The 16,853-nt window shown below is 41.5% G+C and overlaps 2 protein-coding genes across 6 annotated transcripts in view; one reads left to right on the top strand and one right to left on the bottom strand.

The window, feature by feature from the left end:
- Positions 1 to 1,390: 1,390 nt before the first annotated feature.
- Positions 1,391 to 5,738, top strand: LOC125466767 (prothymosin alpha). The gene is made up of 5 exons (XM_048561752.2): positions 1,391 to 1,583; positions 3,787 to 3,861; positions 4,584 to 4,659; positions 4,947 to 5,047; positions 5,408 to 5,738. The coding sequence occupies exons 1-5, from the start codon at positions 1,539 to 1,541 to the stop codon at positions 5,474 to 5,476; spliced, it is 366 nt and encodes a 121-aa protein (XP_048417709.1). The 5' UTR covers positions 1,391 to 1,538; the 3' UTR covers positions 5,477 to 5,738.
- An 8,651-nt stretch (positions 5,739 to 14,389) lies between these two features.
- slc45a1 (solute carrier family 45 member 1) overlaps positions 14,390 to 16,853 on the bottom strand; it is a 70,269-nt gene continuing 67,805 nt past the window's right edge. For all 5 annotated transcript variants that reach the window (XM_048561838.1, XM_048561839.1, XM_048561842.1 and 2 more), the window contains one exon: positions 14,390 to 16,742. In XM_048561838.1, coding sequence (XP_048417795.1) covers positions 16,479 to 16,742 — 264 coding nt within the window. In that variant the 3' untranslated portion in view covers positions 14,390 to 16,478. The remainder of the gene's footprint in view (positions 16,743 to 16,853) is intronic.

Genomic DNA, 16,853 nt, shown 5'->3' on the forward strand with positions numbered 1-16,853 from the left:
CAAAAAATTACATCGCGTTGGATCCGTTAAAACTGCAACTCAAATTAAGCCTCGCTAAGGACAATTACGCTGCACTCTTACGATTTATTTCCATTGTGTTACAGCTTTGCATTCTTGCCTAGTGAGACGAATTAGCTTATACGATGAATTCGCTTGCTCGGAAGTGGAAACGGTCCGCCGTGGGGAAAGGTGAGAGAATTGCACCTGACCACATGTGGCAAAAAAACAACCATGTCTGTTGCGCTGAAACGTGTTCCAAGCCGGAAACGAGTAACCAGACCGCAACAATTTCTGACATTAAATTTCAGACTGATTGTAAAGTCCGGGAAGACAGTAACAGTAATAATCAGTGTAAATTTATTTCCAAAGCAACGCTTTTGGTAGGTTAAGAAGCCTGGTTTGGGTGGTTTTAAAATCCGGAACTAAATATATTATTAATGCACTTTGCGTCGCCATTTCGAATCAAAATACTTTGTGATGTTAATGATTTACTTAATCACGAACACGAGACCACTTTCAAAAACGGTAATTGTAACCGATTATTTTGAGATACAAATACATACTATTTGAGCTAATATACATACTATTTACATAGTTTTGGTTTTAAAGTCAGTATTTAGCTATTCATTTGCAAACATCCAAAAAGTATTGACTCGGTTTGCCATAACGGTATAAATACATAATGAAATGGATCGTTAGTGGAAAGAGAAAAAAATTCCAACGTCAATCCAAGTACAAAACACGAAGCTCCAACCCGAGTCTTCTGTACTGTGGCAAAAATGACCTTTTAGAAGGCACCAATCAGATTAATTAGCAAACTGGGACATTCTAACGAATAGGCAGTGCAAATGAAAGGTGAGACTTTACGTTAGAGCCAATTATAATGAAGGGCGTTAATAATTGACAGATGAAGCGCCAGTGAAAATCAGCTTCTTATCAAGATGGGCGACAGGTCGAAGCGTATTTAGAGCTATAGGCGGGGCTGCTACAAGGAACGCCAATCGATCGACAGGATGAGCGACATTTTCCAATTGCAAGTGCTCCTGATACTGAGCGACATCTTGGGGGTTGTCAGTGAGAAGGAGCCGGAGATGATTGAATTACAGTCCAATAGCAATTACCTGATCCAAGTGATTGACAGTCGTTAGAGGCGGGACCAGCTGGAATAGAACGCAGTGAAATATGAATTAGCATACAACCAATCGCTGCGCTCGGTGTAATCAGCAGAGTCACCAATCACCACAGGATGTATTAGCATAGTGCCAATCGGCTCGCGAGATGGGCTGTTCCCGGCAAATGATGGACGGTAGACCTGACAAATTGGAGGTGGGGCAGGTGGAGCCGTATGTCCGGGAGCAGAGGTATTAAGAGGGTGAGCGCGGTGAACGGCGTCTCATTTCTCCTCACAGCGTGTGAGATTTAAAGGGAGGTATTCAGAGGAAATTGTCTGTAGCCCTAAGTGATAAATCAGCCTTCACCTACTTTAAGTCTATTTTTTAAATATATAACTATTTGTATATACTCTAAACTTACTCAGAATGGCTGATACCGTTGTGGACGCCCCCAAAGAGGTAACTCCCAAGGTGAGAAATTTATTTTAACCAGAAAGTATAATTTAAAAATAATTTTTTTTTTAATGTTTTAACCTTCCTCGTGTTTCCTTTGTTATCTCTAATTTCGCTTTGTGTGAAGCGTGCGCACAACTCATGGTATCTAATTGCGAAATAATCTGGTACCCAGAGTTGAATGTAATTTTAACGATGGTTTTTGTTTTTTGGGGGGAGTGGGTTTACGGAATTTGTATCGCCCCCCCCCCCTTTCTGTTCAGGCTTAAGTTTTTTTTAAAATTTTTTGAAGTTGTAAACTTATTAATAGAGGAATGTGAACGTGAAGCGTGGCTCCGACATCGGAACTACTCAGGTTTGGATGTTGCCGGAGTCACTTTAATTAAATGTTCAATAGGATTCTGCTCGGTTATCACGGAGCGTTTACTCGGGGGTATTAGGTACCCGGCTCCGGGTTTTTTTTGGAGCCAGATTTCGATGTTTGGGTCGCTCATTGGGCGATGCGTGGTTGGAGAACCCGATGCGTGTGGCTTTTACGGCGATCAATGAGCTGCCAGCTTCATTATATTCCCGCGCCCGTTCGCAGCATCGGTTCCAGCGCCCGGGACTCGCTCCTTACGGGACCCTATTTTCCCCACCGCATTTCCTCGCCGATCTCCCCGGGACGAATGGCTTGGACCACACTGGGAGCCCATTTCACCCTTCTCGGGTGCCCGCGTGTTATTTTTGGTATCCTAAATCCCTCTTTGGTTTTCGGTAGGTTCGGGACCCTCATCCCCCTCCTCCGGTCCCGCAAGTGGTGGGGGCAGGCAACAGCTTGCTCCAGAAACGTATTCCCCTCCAGTTTTGTTCGTGGGGGCCGTCTCCGATCACTTCGGGACCACATTCATTTCTCCTCGACCCTGAGGGAGTTATTCGGGTCCGGCCGGGATTTCGGATCACTCTTGAATCGGTCTCCGATCGGTGTGAATATTCCGGGAGCCGACCTCCCTGCCTTCTCCGGAGCGTTCAGTCCCTTCAAGACTCACTTTGCCCTTCTCCTCCTTCCCTGACTACCAGGTTGTGCACCTGGGGCGACTACACCAAATCTCCTCCCCCCCCCCCCCCCGTGGGTAAACTGCTTTCCGGTGGTGGGGGGAAAGCGGAAGGACCCCGGCGCGATCTGATCCGTCTCCCTGAACCGCCCCCCCCGTGCTTGCCTCAGCCGCGGGACTAAGCGTTCGATGATCGGGCTGACCGTCGGTCGGTGTCGCGAGGAGACAGCGAGACACTCAATCGGGTGTTACTCCTTTCCTCTGCCTTGTTTTGTAGTGTGTGGGTTTTTTAAATGAAACCCAAACAACCGCCGCCTGCGGGGTCGCGCGCGCGCACCCGCTTCCCGCTCTTTGCATCTTTAGCGATGAAAACGGCGGGAGAGGTGCGCGTGCCTTGAGAGGGCTGGTGGTGGGGGGGGGGGGGTGGAAGATGAGGGCGCGCGGCATGCAGAGGGCGGGGCTTGGGCTGCTCGCTCTCTCTGTCTCCGGAGGCGGGGGTAGCGGTGGCGGTCGGCTCCCCGTGCGCACGCGCACGTCTCTCTGGGTCCCGAGAGGGAACGTTGAGAGCGTGCAGTTGGGGTGGGGAAGGTGGAGTGCAGCGAAGAAAGGCGGAGAGAGCGCCCCGCGCAGCAGCTAGTGCAGCTGCACCAGTGTAGCCACCGCCTGGTGCAGCAGCGGCAACTCTAATTGCAACGAGCTGGGTCTGAGGTCGGGGTGAGCCAACCTTCTCCTTCTCCTCCTCCTCTCCCCCCCCCCCCCCGCAACTGAGGCAGGAGATTCTAGTTTAAAATAAAAAAGGGGAAACGTCTAACTGTCGATTGCACTGTTTTTAACTGCTTCCAGCTACCAACGTCCAATTTCTTTGTTAAAAAAAATGTTGGCACAAAAAACAAAATCATTCCAATTTTTTTAATAAAAACATGTATTCTATGGGTTGTGTACTGCGGCGGCCGCTGCCCCTCTTCTCTTGTTCCCCTCCGGGTTTGGGGGCTTGGGTCCCGGCGTCAGACAAGTTCGGCCTCGCTGCGGAGCGCGGTTTCCTTGTGGCGGCTAATTTTCCACCACGAGCAAGGAAAGTACACTACTTCAGTTGGTAGATTTCATGTGGGCTGGTCATTTTAAGTCTTCGCAGTCGGGTGGTACCTGAGCAGCTTTCTGACCTTCTGGTTTTTATTGGGGTTTTGCAGGACCTGAAAGAAAAGGCTGTGGAGGAGGTTGAGAAGAAAGAAAACGGCAGCGGAGACGCGCCAGCAAATGGAACAGTAGGTATTATCGTCTATGGTGGTGGATAATTCCACTTTGCATGGCTGATAGTTTTGTCGAACGTCTAATCAAAACCTTTCAAACGCGCACTAGTTCATTTCAAACAACTTGCTACTCCGTGATCATTTAATCTTATTCAGTTTGATGAACACGATTTCGTGTACCTAAACCCCACAGCCCCATCGGGCACTTTGCCACATTTTGTCTTCAACAGCCCCGGTTGTCGAAAGATTCGACATCCAGCAATACACCTGGTTTTTTGTGACTTTTTGGAACTTTCTTCCAAATTTAGTTGCTAATTGCTCAATTAACAAGTCAACTGAGAAGGTTGTGTTAAGAATGTCCTGTTAATACTTATGCCCACATGTTGTAAACGGCCTTTGTCCTGATAAGTCAGCAAACATATATTTCATACGTTGTACAGTATCATCAACTTTTAAGCCCTGAAGTATGACTAAATGTGCATTCAGTTGTAAAAAGCCTGTAAACATGTTAACAAATTAGCAGTGGGGTGATGAGTTGGATTGGTGCAAGTAGGGGATTCAGTTACAATGGAAATCATTTCATGATACTGACAGTTCATGGTTGGTTTTCCTGAGAAGATAAAAATTAGTTGCTTGATATCAGTGAACTGGACTGGTTGACAACTGAGCATTCAGCTGAAAAAAAATCTAAGCTACATTTTTATTTTCTTCCCCTAATTATTTGCTTCCATTTTCAGGAGGAAGAGAATGGAAATGAGCACACAGATGAGAATGCAGAGGAAGTAGATGAGGAAGAGGAGGAAGAGGAAGATGGTAAGTAGGAGGAACACTTGGAAAACTTGTAATACTGGAGTGACATTTGTGTGTAAATACATTGCTATTACTGTTGCAAAGAGGTAAATTAGTGTTTAAATGGGACTTTGATCAAGTTTTTCTTGGCTCCCAAGTAAGGTGCATTTCCCTAATTGCAGTTAACATGGAAAATATTTTGGATAGTGATGAAATATTGCTTGTAATCCTAGCCTGATGCACTGGCAGGTCACATTGTGATTTGAGTTTTTGTATAGAAGATTTTGGTAAATAGCCAGTTTTATCTTCAGCTGAGGGTGAAGGTGAAGAAGAAGATGGTGAAGAGGAAGAGGGTGCAGAGGAGGAAGATGATGCAGATGGGCATGCAGTGAAGCGTCCAGCTGAGGAACAGGTACGTGTATCACTTGCCTTTAATAGTAAGGCAGGGTTGTTACTTGCATGCTTCAAATTTCACACTGAATTGTGGGAGGCTCAGTATGTCAGATTGAAAATATCTTCATCCTGCAGTAGACTTAATGCCTTGTCTAGTCATTTCAGATACTTCCTTAATTCTGCATTGTGATAACAGGTTTGAGGTCCAAGTTTTTGAATCTTAAAAAATCAGAGGGGGACGAAGTTGTGAATTTGCAGATTTGAGTCTTGGAAGTTGAGGCACATTCACTGGAGAAATACAGGCTGCAGTATCATTGTTCCAGAGGAAAGCCTTTGTCACTGCCCTCAATAGTTTTTCTGAACTTTTTTCTCTTTACAGGGTGAAGTTGAAAAGAAGAGGCAAAAGTCAGAAAATGGAGAGTCAACAGAACCCAAGGCAGAAGCTTAAACATTCCTTTGTTTGATTTTTTTTTTAATATCTTGATGGTGTGGTCTGCTTCACTTTGTAAAGATTGTGCTTTTTTAAAATGTACACTTGCAGTGTGGGTTTTATACTGTACTGTACAACTGGTTCCTGTAACACCTGTCCAAGGCATTGCTCTCGGGAATATTTGTTTTTTATGAAGTTATTTATTATATGGTCTTTGTACAACCACATTTTGTAATGGGTTTGAATGCTGTAATAAATGTTTTTCAGGTCTGTTTTGAAATGGGTTTACAACTTGGATTTGTACATTTTTAAAAGCACATACTTTACAGTTGAATGACCATGTTCTTATTTCAAGAAAATAAAAACTGCCCTTTTTTCTTTTTTGTAAATTGTGTTTAGGGTAGAGCTTCTTATGCAATGAAGGCCAAAGATATAGGTCTTGTTAACAGGGCGGGGGGGGGGGGGGGGGGGGGGGCTTGGGGTAAATAAACCTGGTCTTCTATTCTGTACAAAAATACAAAAATGTAACAAAAAAATTTAACATTCTTCAAGCTCCACAATTTGTCGCTGTTTGATATTGTTTGTGGTGCAAAAACAAAACTTACAGCAAAAAATTGACCGGTTCAATTTGTAAATTTCTTTTTGAACTCATTGTAACCTATGCTTAAAAACCCTGTATGTGGTTTAAAAAACTTAATTTGATTAAGTAGCATCATTCTTTCCATATTGAACAAGGTTAAATTTGTATACCTCATTAGTTCATGCTTGACCACTACTTTGTATATTCTGGTTAAGTACTATAAATAAATCTTTTTGGGTTTTGTAAAAAAATGTTTTGAATTTCCCTTTTTGTTTTATTCTTTTGCCACTGCATTGCTCTTGCTGACCGCTCCATAATCTCATTTTGCTAATGGTTACTTTGTTCAGTTTTGTCTCCCATCTGCTGACTTGAGCCTAAGCTTGTAAACTTAATCACTGCTTTTGTCTTGTGTGGTCTCCAATTTTGTTAAACTTATCTTGCACAACAGCCACTGCATTTGATAGCTGTTTGGCTAGGGGCCATGAGTACAAGTCAAAATGATACAATGGGGTTTGAGAAGTACAGTGTGAAAAATAAGTTAATGGTTTGGTTTTTTTTGGGTGGAACACAACATGAACAATGATCTGTTGGGCTGAATGGTCTGTGCTGTAAATGCAGGTTTTCTTAATTCTAAATGATGAATGTTGTTCTACTGAGTTTCTGGCATGCTTTAAACATGTTGACTAAAAACACCAATTGGGTGAAACTTGCTGGACCTAAGTCTGCCACTTTACATTTGAATCATCTATTTTATTCTCTGACTGATGGGCTATTGCTATTAGGCCAGTGCTTGCTGCTAAGGTAAATTATGCATGCTTTTGGGCAAAATTGAAAGCAACACAAGCTTAGTAACTTGAATTAAGTTGATCAGCTGCTACCAGAGCATTTGCAGCATTTTTGTAACTTCACAACTGCTTACTTAACCAGTAAAATCGAACTGTCTTGATTTGCAGTTTTTATCTATTTTGTGAACTCCCAATGTTATGCAATTTCATCAAATGAATGTAAGCTTTTGAACATAGCAAGCTTTATTCAGGTACAACCTTAGGCAGTGGAAGTGAAATCAGGTGGTCTTGAAGTGGAAGAGTTTAAGGAAATAAATTCTAAAGTGCCCAACTGTTGGTCTGACTTGATCTGAGATGTTGCGATGATGGATGTTTAGGGCATATTACTGGGAAATTGTGAAGGCTAGCATAACATCTCTGGGAATTTCAATAATAAAACAGCATACAACTGATAACTAATGATACTGCATCAGATTTGTCATTTGGCTGATTGAGTGCAATTTGATTTGCAAAATTTATGGAGAAAACTTGGAAATTAATCTAGAATTAAAATAGAAAGTAAAATGTCATGATACAATTCCATGACACTTGGCCATTGAGCAAATGTTCTAGTCAACCCTGTAAGAACATGTACCACACCCAAGAGGAAGCAGAATCCTTTCCTTTTTCAAAGGAAAGTGAATAAAAACTATTAATTTTGATGGTTGGCATATGCACAAGGGTCAAACAACTTTCTGCATTACAAAATTCCATGATTCCAATTAAACACAAATGGAACAATTTAATATTGCATCATATAGTGTGGATATTGCATGTGGAGGATTGGTAAACAGACTTTTAACATATGGCCAGAAATTAACTAACCCTTTCTTTAATTGTTGGAACAGACCTCGTGTTATTTTCCTAGACTGGCTGGCTGAATTTTCCTTTTTTTATTGTAATATTGTAGAAATTGTTTTTAGCTAAATTTGTGCCCTCAGACAGTACAATGCACATGTAAGGTTTCCACTGCTTGACCAGGTCTGATACACTACACTAACAGGTGTACAGAATACAGACATATGTTTGAAACACAAGCTGGAGCAATATGGGGTGAGTGATTGATATGTGGACCTGTCTGGAACGTGGGTGTATGAAACATGAATGTAATCAGTGTTATGGAGTTATTTTTTGTTTTCTGTTCTCATTTGGTCTGGGTCAATGAGTGACTCCAGTTGCACACCAAAGTGATTTTCCCTCAATAACAGTTTGAAATGGCCTAACAAGCCAATTATATTTGTATCAAACAATGGAGGGACAGTAAATGCCAGCTACGCCTACATCCTGTGAATTAATTTTAAAGTATCTGGAGAGGCTATAAATAGACCAATGCTTTGTTTTCTTTACTTGGACTTTATTTTCCTGGAAAAATATTTTAAGAGATCCATATTTGGTTGAAAGCTCTGTTCTCTTAAGTCTGTCCTTGAACTTATTGAACAGATCCAATTAATTCAACAGGTTTCCTTACATTAATGTTTATATTAAACAGCATTGAAAATCAGCAACAGATTGAATAGTTTTGTGCAAGTTCATGTTGGGAAAGGAGTAAGAACTCTTTATAGAGGATTAAAACACTCACTGCAACGAGGAGACTAGTGAGTCATCACCTTCAGGAGAAGACGGGAAAGCTGACCTCTTGTGAGCATCCGAGATAACAAAGTGGGGAGCTGGATGAACACAGCAGGCCAAGCAGCATCTTAGGACCACAAAAGCTGACATTTCGGGCCTTGATGTTTCATCAGAGAGGGGGATGGGGAGAGGGTTCTGAAATAAATAGGGAGAGATGGGGAGGTGGATTGAAGCAAGGGAGTTGCAGCGGATTCTCCAGCATCCGCAGTTCCCATTTCTGTTGTGAGCATCAACACCTTCAGAAAAGGAGGGGGTATTGAATCCCATGGAGAGAATTGCAGTGATTGTGGCTTCAGACTCTGCAATGAGAGGCAGCCTGAACATGGTTAACCTGTTCTCCAGGTGGCTGTCTTGCGTTAGGTAAAATTAGAATATGTTTTTCTATTATGTGGCTAAATTTGCAACTGTGTGAAATTATCTCAGACAGTTGTGAGCACACAAGAGATTGCCAATTAGCAACATGGATTCTTCATTAAGAAAGGTGCGCCCATCTTAACAATTTGTACTAGTAAATCAGCTTCAATATATTAAGCAAGGTGCTTCTAGAAGCTATATAAAACAAAGGATATATTAGGTCGTATGACTAAAAGTTTCGTCAACAAGGTAGATTTTGTGATGGAGTAGGCCCATCCACTCTGTCTGCTCTTCCTCTTTTTTCTTTTCTCATCTTTGAGCTTTAGATTTTTTTGGCCATTTTTCTACTGACTTCCTTCTGGAGAGAGGCAGTGGTGGCAGCAATATTGGGCAAATTGAATTTGGCGGTCTGCTAGATACCCAGTGTGAGGCAGTGGCTGGCGGCCTGACCCAGGACTTTTGGTGAGTTCCTGCTGCCCAGTACGCAGACTAAAGGCGAGGCCAGGTCTCGACATGGACGACACCTGGACCAAGGCTTTGGGCCTGCTCCTGGATTTTCAGGGTGCCAATGTAGCAATGGAGGTTACCCTGACGTTTGCAGGGACAATGAGAGCAGGTGGGGTAAACATGCCAAAGCAGAGGACATTGAGTCCTTGTAGAAAGTGTGGTCCCAGAATAGCTAAGTACTTAAGAAAGGCTGCAATATTTGAAGTTTTAGCTTTATTTATCTTTGGACTTAACACAAAGAAGGACTAACTTTTAACTTCTTTTAACGCTACACGAAGTGACAGTAATGTTTAGCTTTTAACTTTGTTCCTTATTTCTTTCTACCTTGTTCTTAAGTTTTTGTACGTAGGTACTTTGTACCAAAGATGGTGCCTTGTGTGGTGACATTGAAAATTTTTCACTGTGCTCCTGAACTTTTGTGCTTGAGGACATGTGACAATAAAGTCCAAATCTAAATCTAAAGAAGGAAAATATGATAGAGGCAGAAGACTGCAACAAGACATTTACAGAGCTTAGGGCCTAGATAACTGAAGATGTGGCCACCAGTTGTGGGCTGATTAAAATCAGGGTGGCACAGTGAGGAGTGCCAATATTGTTAAGATTTGTTAGACTGGAGGAGATTACAGGGAAGGTTATGGAGAGATTTGAAAACATCTATGAGGATGCCCAAATTAAGATATTGCTAAATTGGGAGCCACTGCAAGTCAGCAAGTACATGAACGATAGGTGAATAGATCTTTGTGTGAGTTAAAACACAGGTAGCAGTGATTTGGATGACCTCAGGTTTATGGAGTATAAAATGCTAAAGACCAGCCAGAGTACATGGAAATAGCTGAGTTGAGAGGTTAACAAGTGCATGGATGAGGGTTTCAACAATAGGTAGACTGAGTCAGAGGTGAAGTTTGATCATGTTATGAATGTAAAATAGGCTATCATAGCGAAGGTGCAAGTCAGACAATAGATATCATCAACCCGAACTTGACATTTAACAGAGCAAGAACTGTGAGTTGAATTAAGCGCAAAAGACTTTCATAGATTTACAAGTAAATCTATATTTTAGCACAAACACAAGTTTCTACCATTCCGTCTGGACTCTATTTCTGTCCAGAAGCCAAAACCTCACAGAGTAAGACCTCAGTTCTAATTTGTGTAAAGAGTCCCACCATCAAATTAACCCAGTGGACTAAACAAAATTCATAAAGGGGGGGAAACAAAGCGTGGGAGGATCAAATCAAATCAAAATGGTGTTAATGAGAGATAATGCACCCCAGCTGTTGTGTTGCCCACCTATCCTTAATTGCTACAAGGCTGTTGGTGGACACTGCATGTTCCCTCTGCAAGGACATTCACACAAAGGTGTAACTGCAGAGTACAAGCAGGCAGATGGGAACTATAGCGCTGCTCCTCATGCCATTGCATGAATCTACTGTTGGCTGTAGGTACCTAACTTTTTTGTTTGAAATAAACTCACCACCAAATTAACAAATGACCCATTAAATAGCACAAAGGTACTGCTGAGATATAAATTTAGGATCTCCTGTTCAGTTGGCAGATGCTTTAACCCAATGCACAGCCTGGGACCCCAGTTCTTTTAAAAATTCATGACCAAATTAACTGGTCAATAATTAGAAGTCCACTGAGCATCAACTGCTGTTAATAAACACTGGAACTCTGGCTGCTCCATCAGGGCTCTTACGTCACAGTGGTACTATCCCTGCCTCTGACCCATGAAGCCTGGTTTCAACTTCTGTTGTCACCTCTGCTTGAGGTGTTTAGACATTATTTTTGGTTGATCCTTATAGGTCATTTATAACACTGATACTTGATTCTTAGCCATTAAACTCTTTATAAAGCTTTATAAAGAGACTTTATACAGCTCTAGTTAGGCCCCATTTAGAATACTGTGTCAAATTTTGGGCCCCACACCTCAGGAAGGACATATTGGCACTGGAGTGTGTCCTGCGGAGATTCACATGGATGATCCCTGGAATGGTAGGTTTAACATAAGATGAACAGCTGAGGATCCTGGGATTGTATTCATTATAGTTTAGAAGGTTGAGGGGAGATCTAATAGAAACTTACAAGATAATGTATGGCTTAGAAAGGGTGGACGCTGGGAGGTTGTTTCCGTTAGGCGGGGAGACTAGGACCTGTGGGCACAGCCTTAAAATTAGAGGGGGTAAATTTAAATCAGAAATGAGGAGACACTTCAGCCACAGAGTGGTGGGCTTGTGGAATTCATTGCCATGGAGCGCGGTGGAGGCTGGGACGTTAAATGTTTTCAAGGCAGAGATTGATAATTTCTTGATCTCGCAAGGGAATTAAGGGCTATGGGGAGAGTGCGGGTAAGTGGAGTTGAAATGCCCATCAGCCTTGATTAAATGGCAGAGTGGATTCGATGAGCCGAATGGCCTTACTTCCACTCCTATGTCTTATGGTCTTAAACTCTGATTGGCTGGAACATTTTATAAAATATAAATGATGGCAAACCTATGATGACCAGAAGCCAACCAAGGAAACTTTAAATCAATGCTGTCATGTTTTATTCTCTTTTACCCCTCCTCTCTTGAAGGTGCTGATTCTCACTGGGATTTAGCTCCCCCTCCTCTCCTGAAGGTGTTGACTGTCACTGGGTTCAAGACCCCATCCAATCCTGAATCTCTTATAATTTTGAATATTTCCATTAAGTCTTTTTCTCTGAGAAGAACACCATATTTCCACAAAACAGATATCTCTCATTTCTGGTATAATTCTGATACTTAGTTCTGTAGATTTTGGTTTTTGTCTACCAGTCTCTGTGACCAAGTGAGGAAGAGTATTTAAATCCCCTGTTTCTAAAATCTTTTGGGTTTGTTTTCTGGCATGCAGCTATCACACTTCAGTTAGAACATAGATAACAAGGTGTAGAGCTGGATGAACACAGCAGGCCAAGCAGCATCAGAGCGAGCAGGAAAGCTGACATTTCGGGCCGAGACCCTTCTACTATCTCTCAGTTAGAACATAGTTGGATTTCGATTTAGGTTTTATTGTCATGTGTACTGTACGGGGTACAGGAATACAGTGAAAAGCAAACAAGTCAATTCCAAGGTTTTCTCGAGTGAAAGAAAGAGGAATTTTGTTACCTAATAATAAAATCACAACATCAAATGCACACACAAACATAGGTAATGACTTGTTAAAATGAGAGGCGGAGATGATATCTAAAATAAATAGGAAGATGAAAGCAGATGCAGTTTTAAAGTTCTCAAGAGTCCTGGAATTGTAAGAGTGAAATCTGAGTCTATAACAGTTTAGCTGTTGCCTTGATTCATCAGCAGTAGTGACATTTATAGAATTCTAGAGATTTCAGTTGTTTTCCCAAGTTACTTTTTCAATGGGCACTGACTTTGGAGGTTTGAGAGAAGCAGGGAGGGAAAGAGCAAAACCAAGCCTTCCAAATTATGTTGTTATGAACCCATATTCTCTCTGCTCTGCCAAGCTACTGAAATATGAATTATTTGCATAAACTCTGGTCTAGTTCAGTTGTCTTTCCAAATCTTTCATTCTCCAATATAGATGTGAAATTCTTTATGCTGAATTATTTGTTTGTCTTTAGATGAACTGGTAATTTCAGTGGAAAGGTTTCATATATTCCATATGAGTCATCAGGTCATGTCTCAATCTATGGTCAGGTAATCACAGCAGCCTCTTTATCAGCGTTTATCCTCTTTAAAAATCAATTCAGGATGAAAGTCTCAGACATTAAAATCAGATGATGGAAGCTGACTATTAATTAGCAATATTTTGCCATAATTGTAACATAGTCTGGATTTATCAGTGAGCAAAGTAAAGAAGTTGGTCAAAAGCTGTGCCCTGCCCCTGTTCCCATGGGTAGGCAGAAAACTAAGGCCAAGGACGTCCCCACGAGAGGGATCATAACCATGTTTCCCAAGCATTGCATGGCCTGTAGCAATACAGTTCTTGTATCACCTTTACACTAGCAATCAAAAAAGAAAAGTGATGGCTGTGTATCATCCTTTGGAAGTAAGAATATTATTGGAATTGGAGAAATATGTAATTGAAATTAAGTAATGTTGTTGTAAGAACCAATAAAATTGACAGAGTCAGCTTCACAAATTTGTTATTTTCATAGTCTTTCGGAAGTTGTCTGACTATTCCCAGTTTATTCTTTTCAGATACAATTTATAAATATAAACAAGACTCAAGTTGCTACCTGGGATTGACGTCGAACCAAGAGAGTTACAGATTGAGGTGAACTCAATGTGAAGTTGTCTGAACAAAAACAAAAACAAAAACGAAAGATCAGCATTTGCTAGAAATCAGAAACACAAACAAAAATTACTCGCAAAATTCAGCAAGTCTGAGAGCATTTGTGTAGAGAAACAGAGTTAATCTTTAGCGTTCAATGTTTTGAAGAAGGATCACTGGAATCAAGGGTTATGGGAATAAGGCAGGAACAGGATACTGATCATAATGAATGGTGGTGTTGGCTTGAAGGGCCAAATGGCCTACTCCTGCACCTATTGTCTATTATCTATTGTCTAAAACATTAAAATGCTTTCTGTCCACAGATACTGTCAGACCTGCTGAGTTTCTTGAGCAACTTCTGTCAAAGTGAGGTTGATGGTCAGGGAAGTGTCTCTAGCGCCCTCCGCTGTACAACAAATTAAGATGTTTAAAAGTGTATAATCACTTCAATAATCTGTAAACATAAATCTCAATATAAAGAGAGCAAAGCTCCTTAGTCTGATCCCAGGATGAAGTGAAAATGATTCAGACTGTGGTTTGAAGCAGAAGGTTTCCATTGGGTCAGTGTAAGAGATCAGTGAAAATCGGCTTAGTGGGCTAGTCAACCTAAAATGTTGGCTAATTATGACTTTAACTCAAAAGCACTGAGAAAAATTATAGTAATACAGTCAAGTTGAAATCAGCCTATTCAACACAAACCAGGAGTTGAACCTGGGGAGTGGCTGGTTCATGATGTTCAACAAAAATAGACAAGAGAACAGCAGCTTGCATAAGGCATTTTTAATTTCATATTTTTTAAACCAAGGTACTTACTGTGTCATTCATATTCAAGTCAAATACATTTTACAAGTGCATTTGGTTCCTTTCTAACTGGTGAGCAGTGTTCATACATTTGATGACAGACCTTTCTCTCTCATTCAAAATGTGAAGGTTGATTTGGTAAACAGAAGTATTTTTGCTCTGCACAGGACAGTGGTTATTCCTGAAGTCCGGTGATTTTGATGCAAACACAGAGCTCAAGTGAAATAATTCAATGAGTTTTCCCCATCATGATTTCATACGGGCATGTTTACCCATCAAGCTTTAGAGAACGTGTATTTCATGTTCTTCAGTTGCCTTGTTACCCAAAGCAAGTTCTATAGGGGGGAGGCAATAAATGTTGTTATGTTTTCAAAACTGTGCTGCTTAGATTCTACTCACTGCACCAGAAAAGGGGAAGTACTGAGAGGGATTGAGTATAGTAATGCTCAATGAAAATAATTACTATAGCCTCAGCAGGAAGCTATCTGTACTTAACCTGTGAGTATCTGATGGGGCGGTGGATTGGAAGCTTTACTCTTTATCTAACCATGTTACAATTCCCTGGTACATACACACAAAATCTTTGCCTGTATGCACATACAGTAATATATATAATGTGCTGTCAATGTACTTGAAGTAATGCTTCTTCTGAAAATTCAGGCAACTTGTTTAACCATCAAAACTTTAATAATGCCAGTAAGTGTGGAGATAAGTTATGATGAACATGTCGTACCCTCCTAAATTTATACTATAGGTTCTCTCCCATGCATCACTCAAATAATTACTGCATATGGTAGTAAATGTTTTTGGAGCAACTTGTGAGACATCTGCGATGTTAAAGACTCCTTGGTCGCAAAGGACAGCACTTCCTCTGTCTTCAGCCACTGCCATATATGTCTGCTGACCCGTCCTCTGACGGCAGCTTCCAACTTGCAACGTTTACCAATCAGAAGGACAAAGGCAGTGAACACAAGAAAACACAACCAGTTGTAATCTACCCCCCTGAACAACATACCAATCTGACTTGGAGCTATATGGCTGTTCCTTCACTATTGTTGGATCAAAATCCTGGAACTCCCTCCCAACAGCTCTGGGTGTTCCTACACCCCAATGACTGCAGCAGTTCAAGAAAACAGCTCACCACTACCTTCTCAAGGTAATTTGGAATGAGAAATAAATGCCGGCCTAGCCAGCAAAGTCCACACCCCATGAATGAATAAAACAGAAAGTTGCTGGATAACTTATAAAGTGGTAGGCAAGGCTGATTTCCCTGACCCATATCACTGAAGCCATTTACAAATGTTGTTGCCACCCAGCTGGAAGGAAGACTATAGATGCAACGTGGAACTCTCCTATTCCATGTGCTTGTGGTGAGTTACTGGATAGATTTTGAGTTTTCCATGAATGTTGTTATGAAATTAGAGCACAGTTTCACTGGGTGGTTTCATGATTGAGTTGACACTGTAGGGGAGGTACACTGAGTCCTTGAACAAACCATGGCCAAACATTGGAGAAAACTGCCGGCTGGAATTTTCTGAGGGTCGTTTATGATATTTGTAGTACCTTGCCGCGCCAGTGAACCACTGTATTCTTCCTGTTGGGAACATTTCACTTTTGAACTTGAACAAAGCCTTAGCATCTTCCATAGTGATCACCTGGAGAAATGGAGAGATGTCTTTAAGGCTGGAATTGAAACGGACACATACTGCCATTTCAATTCTTGGTTGGCTGCATGTTGCAAGCAAGGCTTCTCCTAGATGACCAACATGTGGTTGAGGCTTCCCGTTGTGCATCAGTCACTTGTCTGAATGGAGTAGAACCGGATCACTTGCAAACCATGCACTTTACTCGCACTATTGAACTAGTCAACATCTTTGTTATTTATATATTTTATATATATTTATATCTGAGGTACCAGCACCAATTAGAAAAAAAAGAGGAATTAGTCTTCGTTGTTTCTGTTCCTGTTTGAATAATGATGACTCAATGTTGTGGGATCTTGGGAAAAGTGCAAATGTCCAGTGGCTTATTCTCGGGAGTCAGTTCCTTGAACAGATTGAAAGTGGAATTTGCTATGTCAGACATTCATGAGGAGGGGAGTCTGCTCCTCACCATTATCATCAGGAGGGATGTCATAAATCACAAACAGAGAAGAGTACAAGCACCCGATGAAGGAGGTCAGGCTGGCAAAGTACATCACGCCATTGGCACTGCCCACAACTGATGTGAGTGGTCCCATCACTATGGAAACGATGATCTGTGCAAGGAAGTACTGGCAGCTCAGCAGTGAAATGTCCACACCCATCCCCCGCTTGGTCCCATTCGCATTTGGTCCTACAAACTAGACAACAATAACATCAGCTGTGTTAGAGAAAGAAATGTATTCGCATTAGTGTCATTACAGTGATAGATGGCACAACTCATCAAACAAAAGCCTTTGATAACTTTTAAA

Source organism: Stegostoma tigrinum, chromosome 28 (genome assembly GCF_030684315.1).
Source record: "Stegostoma tigrinum isolate sSteTig4 chromosome 28, sSteTig4.hap1, whole genome shotgun sequence".
Taxonomy (NCBI): Eukaryota; Metazoa; Chordata; class Chondrichthyes; order Orectolobiformes; family Stegostomatidae; genus Stegostoma; species Stegostoma tigrinum.

Bases quoted from the DNA above. Each gene is read 5' to 3' on its own strand.
- LOC125466767 (XM_048561752.2), top strand. From the start codon at position 1,539: ATGGCTGATACCGTTGTGGACGCCCCCAAAGAGGTAACTCCCAAG. The intron at 1,584-3,786 runs GTGAGAAATTTA...GGGGTTTTGCAG, and splicing joins CCAAAGAGGTAACTCCCAAG to GACCTGAAAGAAAAGGCTGT. The intron at 5,048-5,407 runs GTACGTGTATCA...TTCTCTTTACAG, and splicing joins AGCGTCCAGCTGAGGAACAG to GGTGAAGTTGAAAAGAAGAG.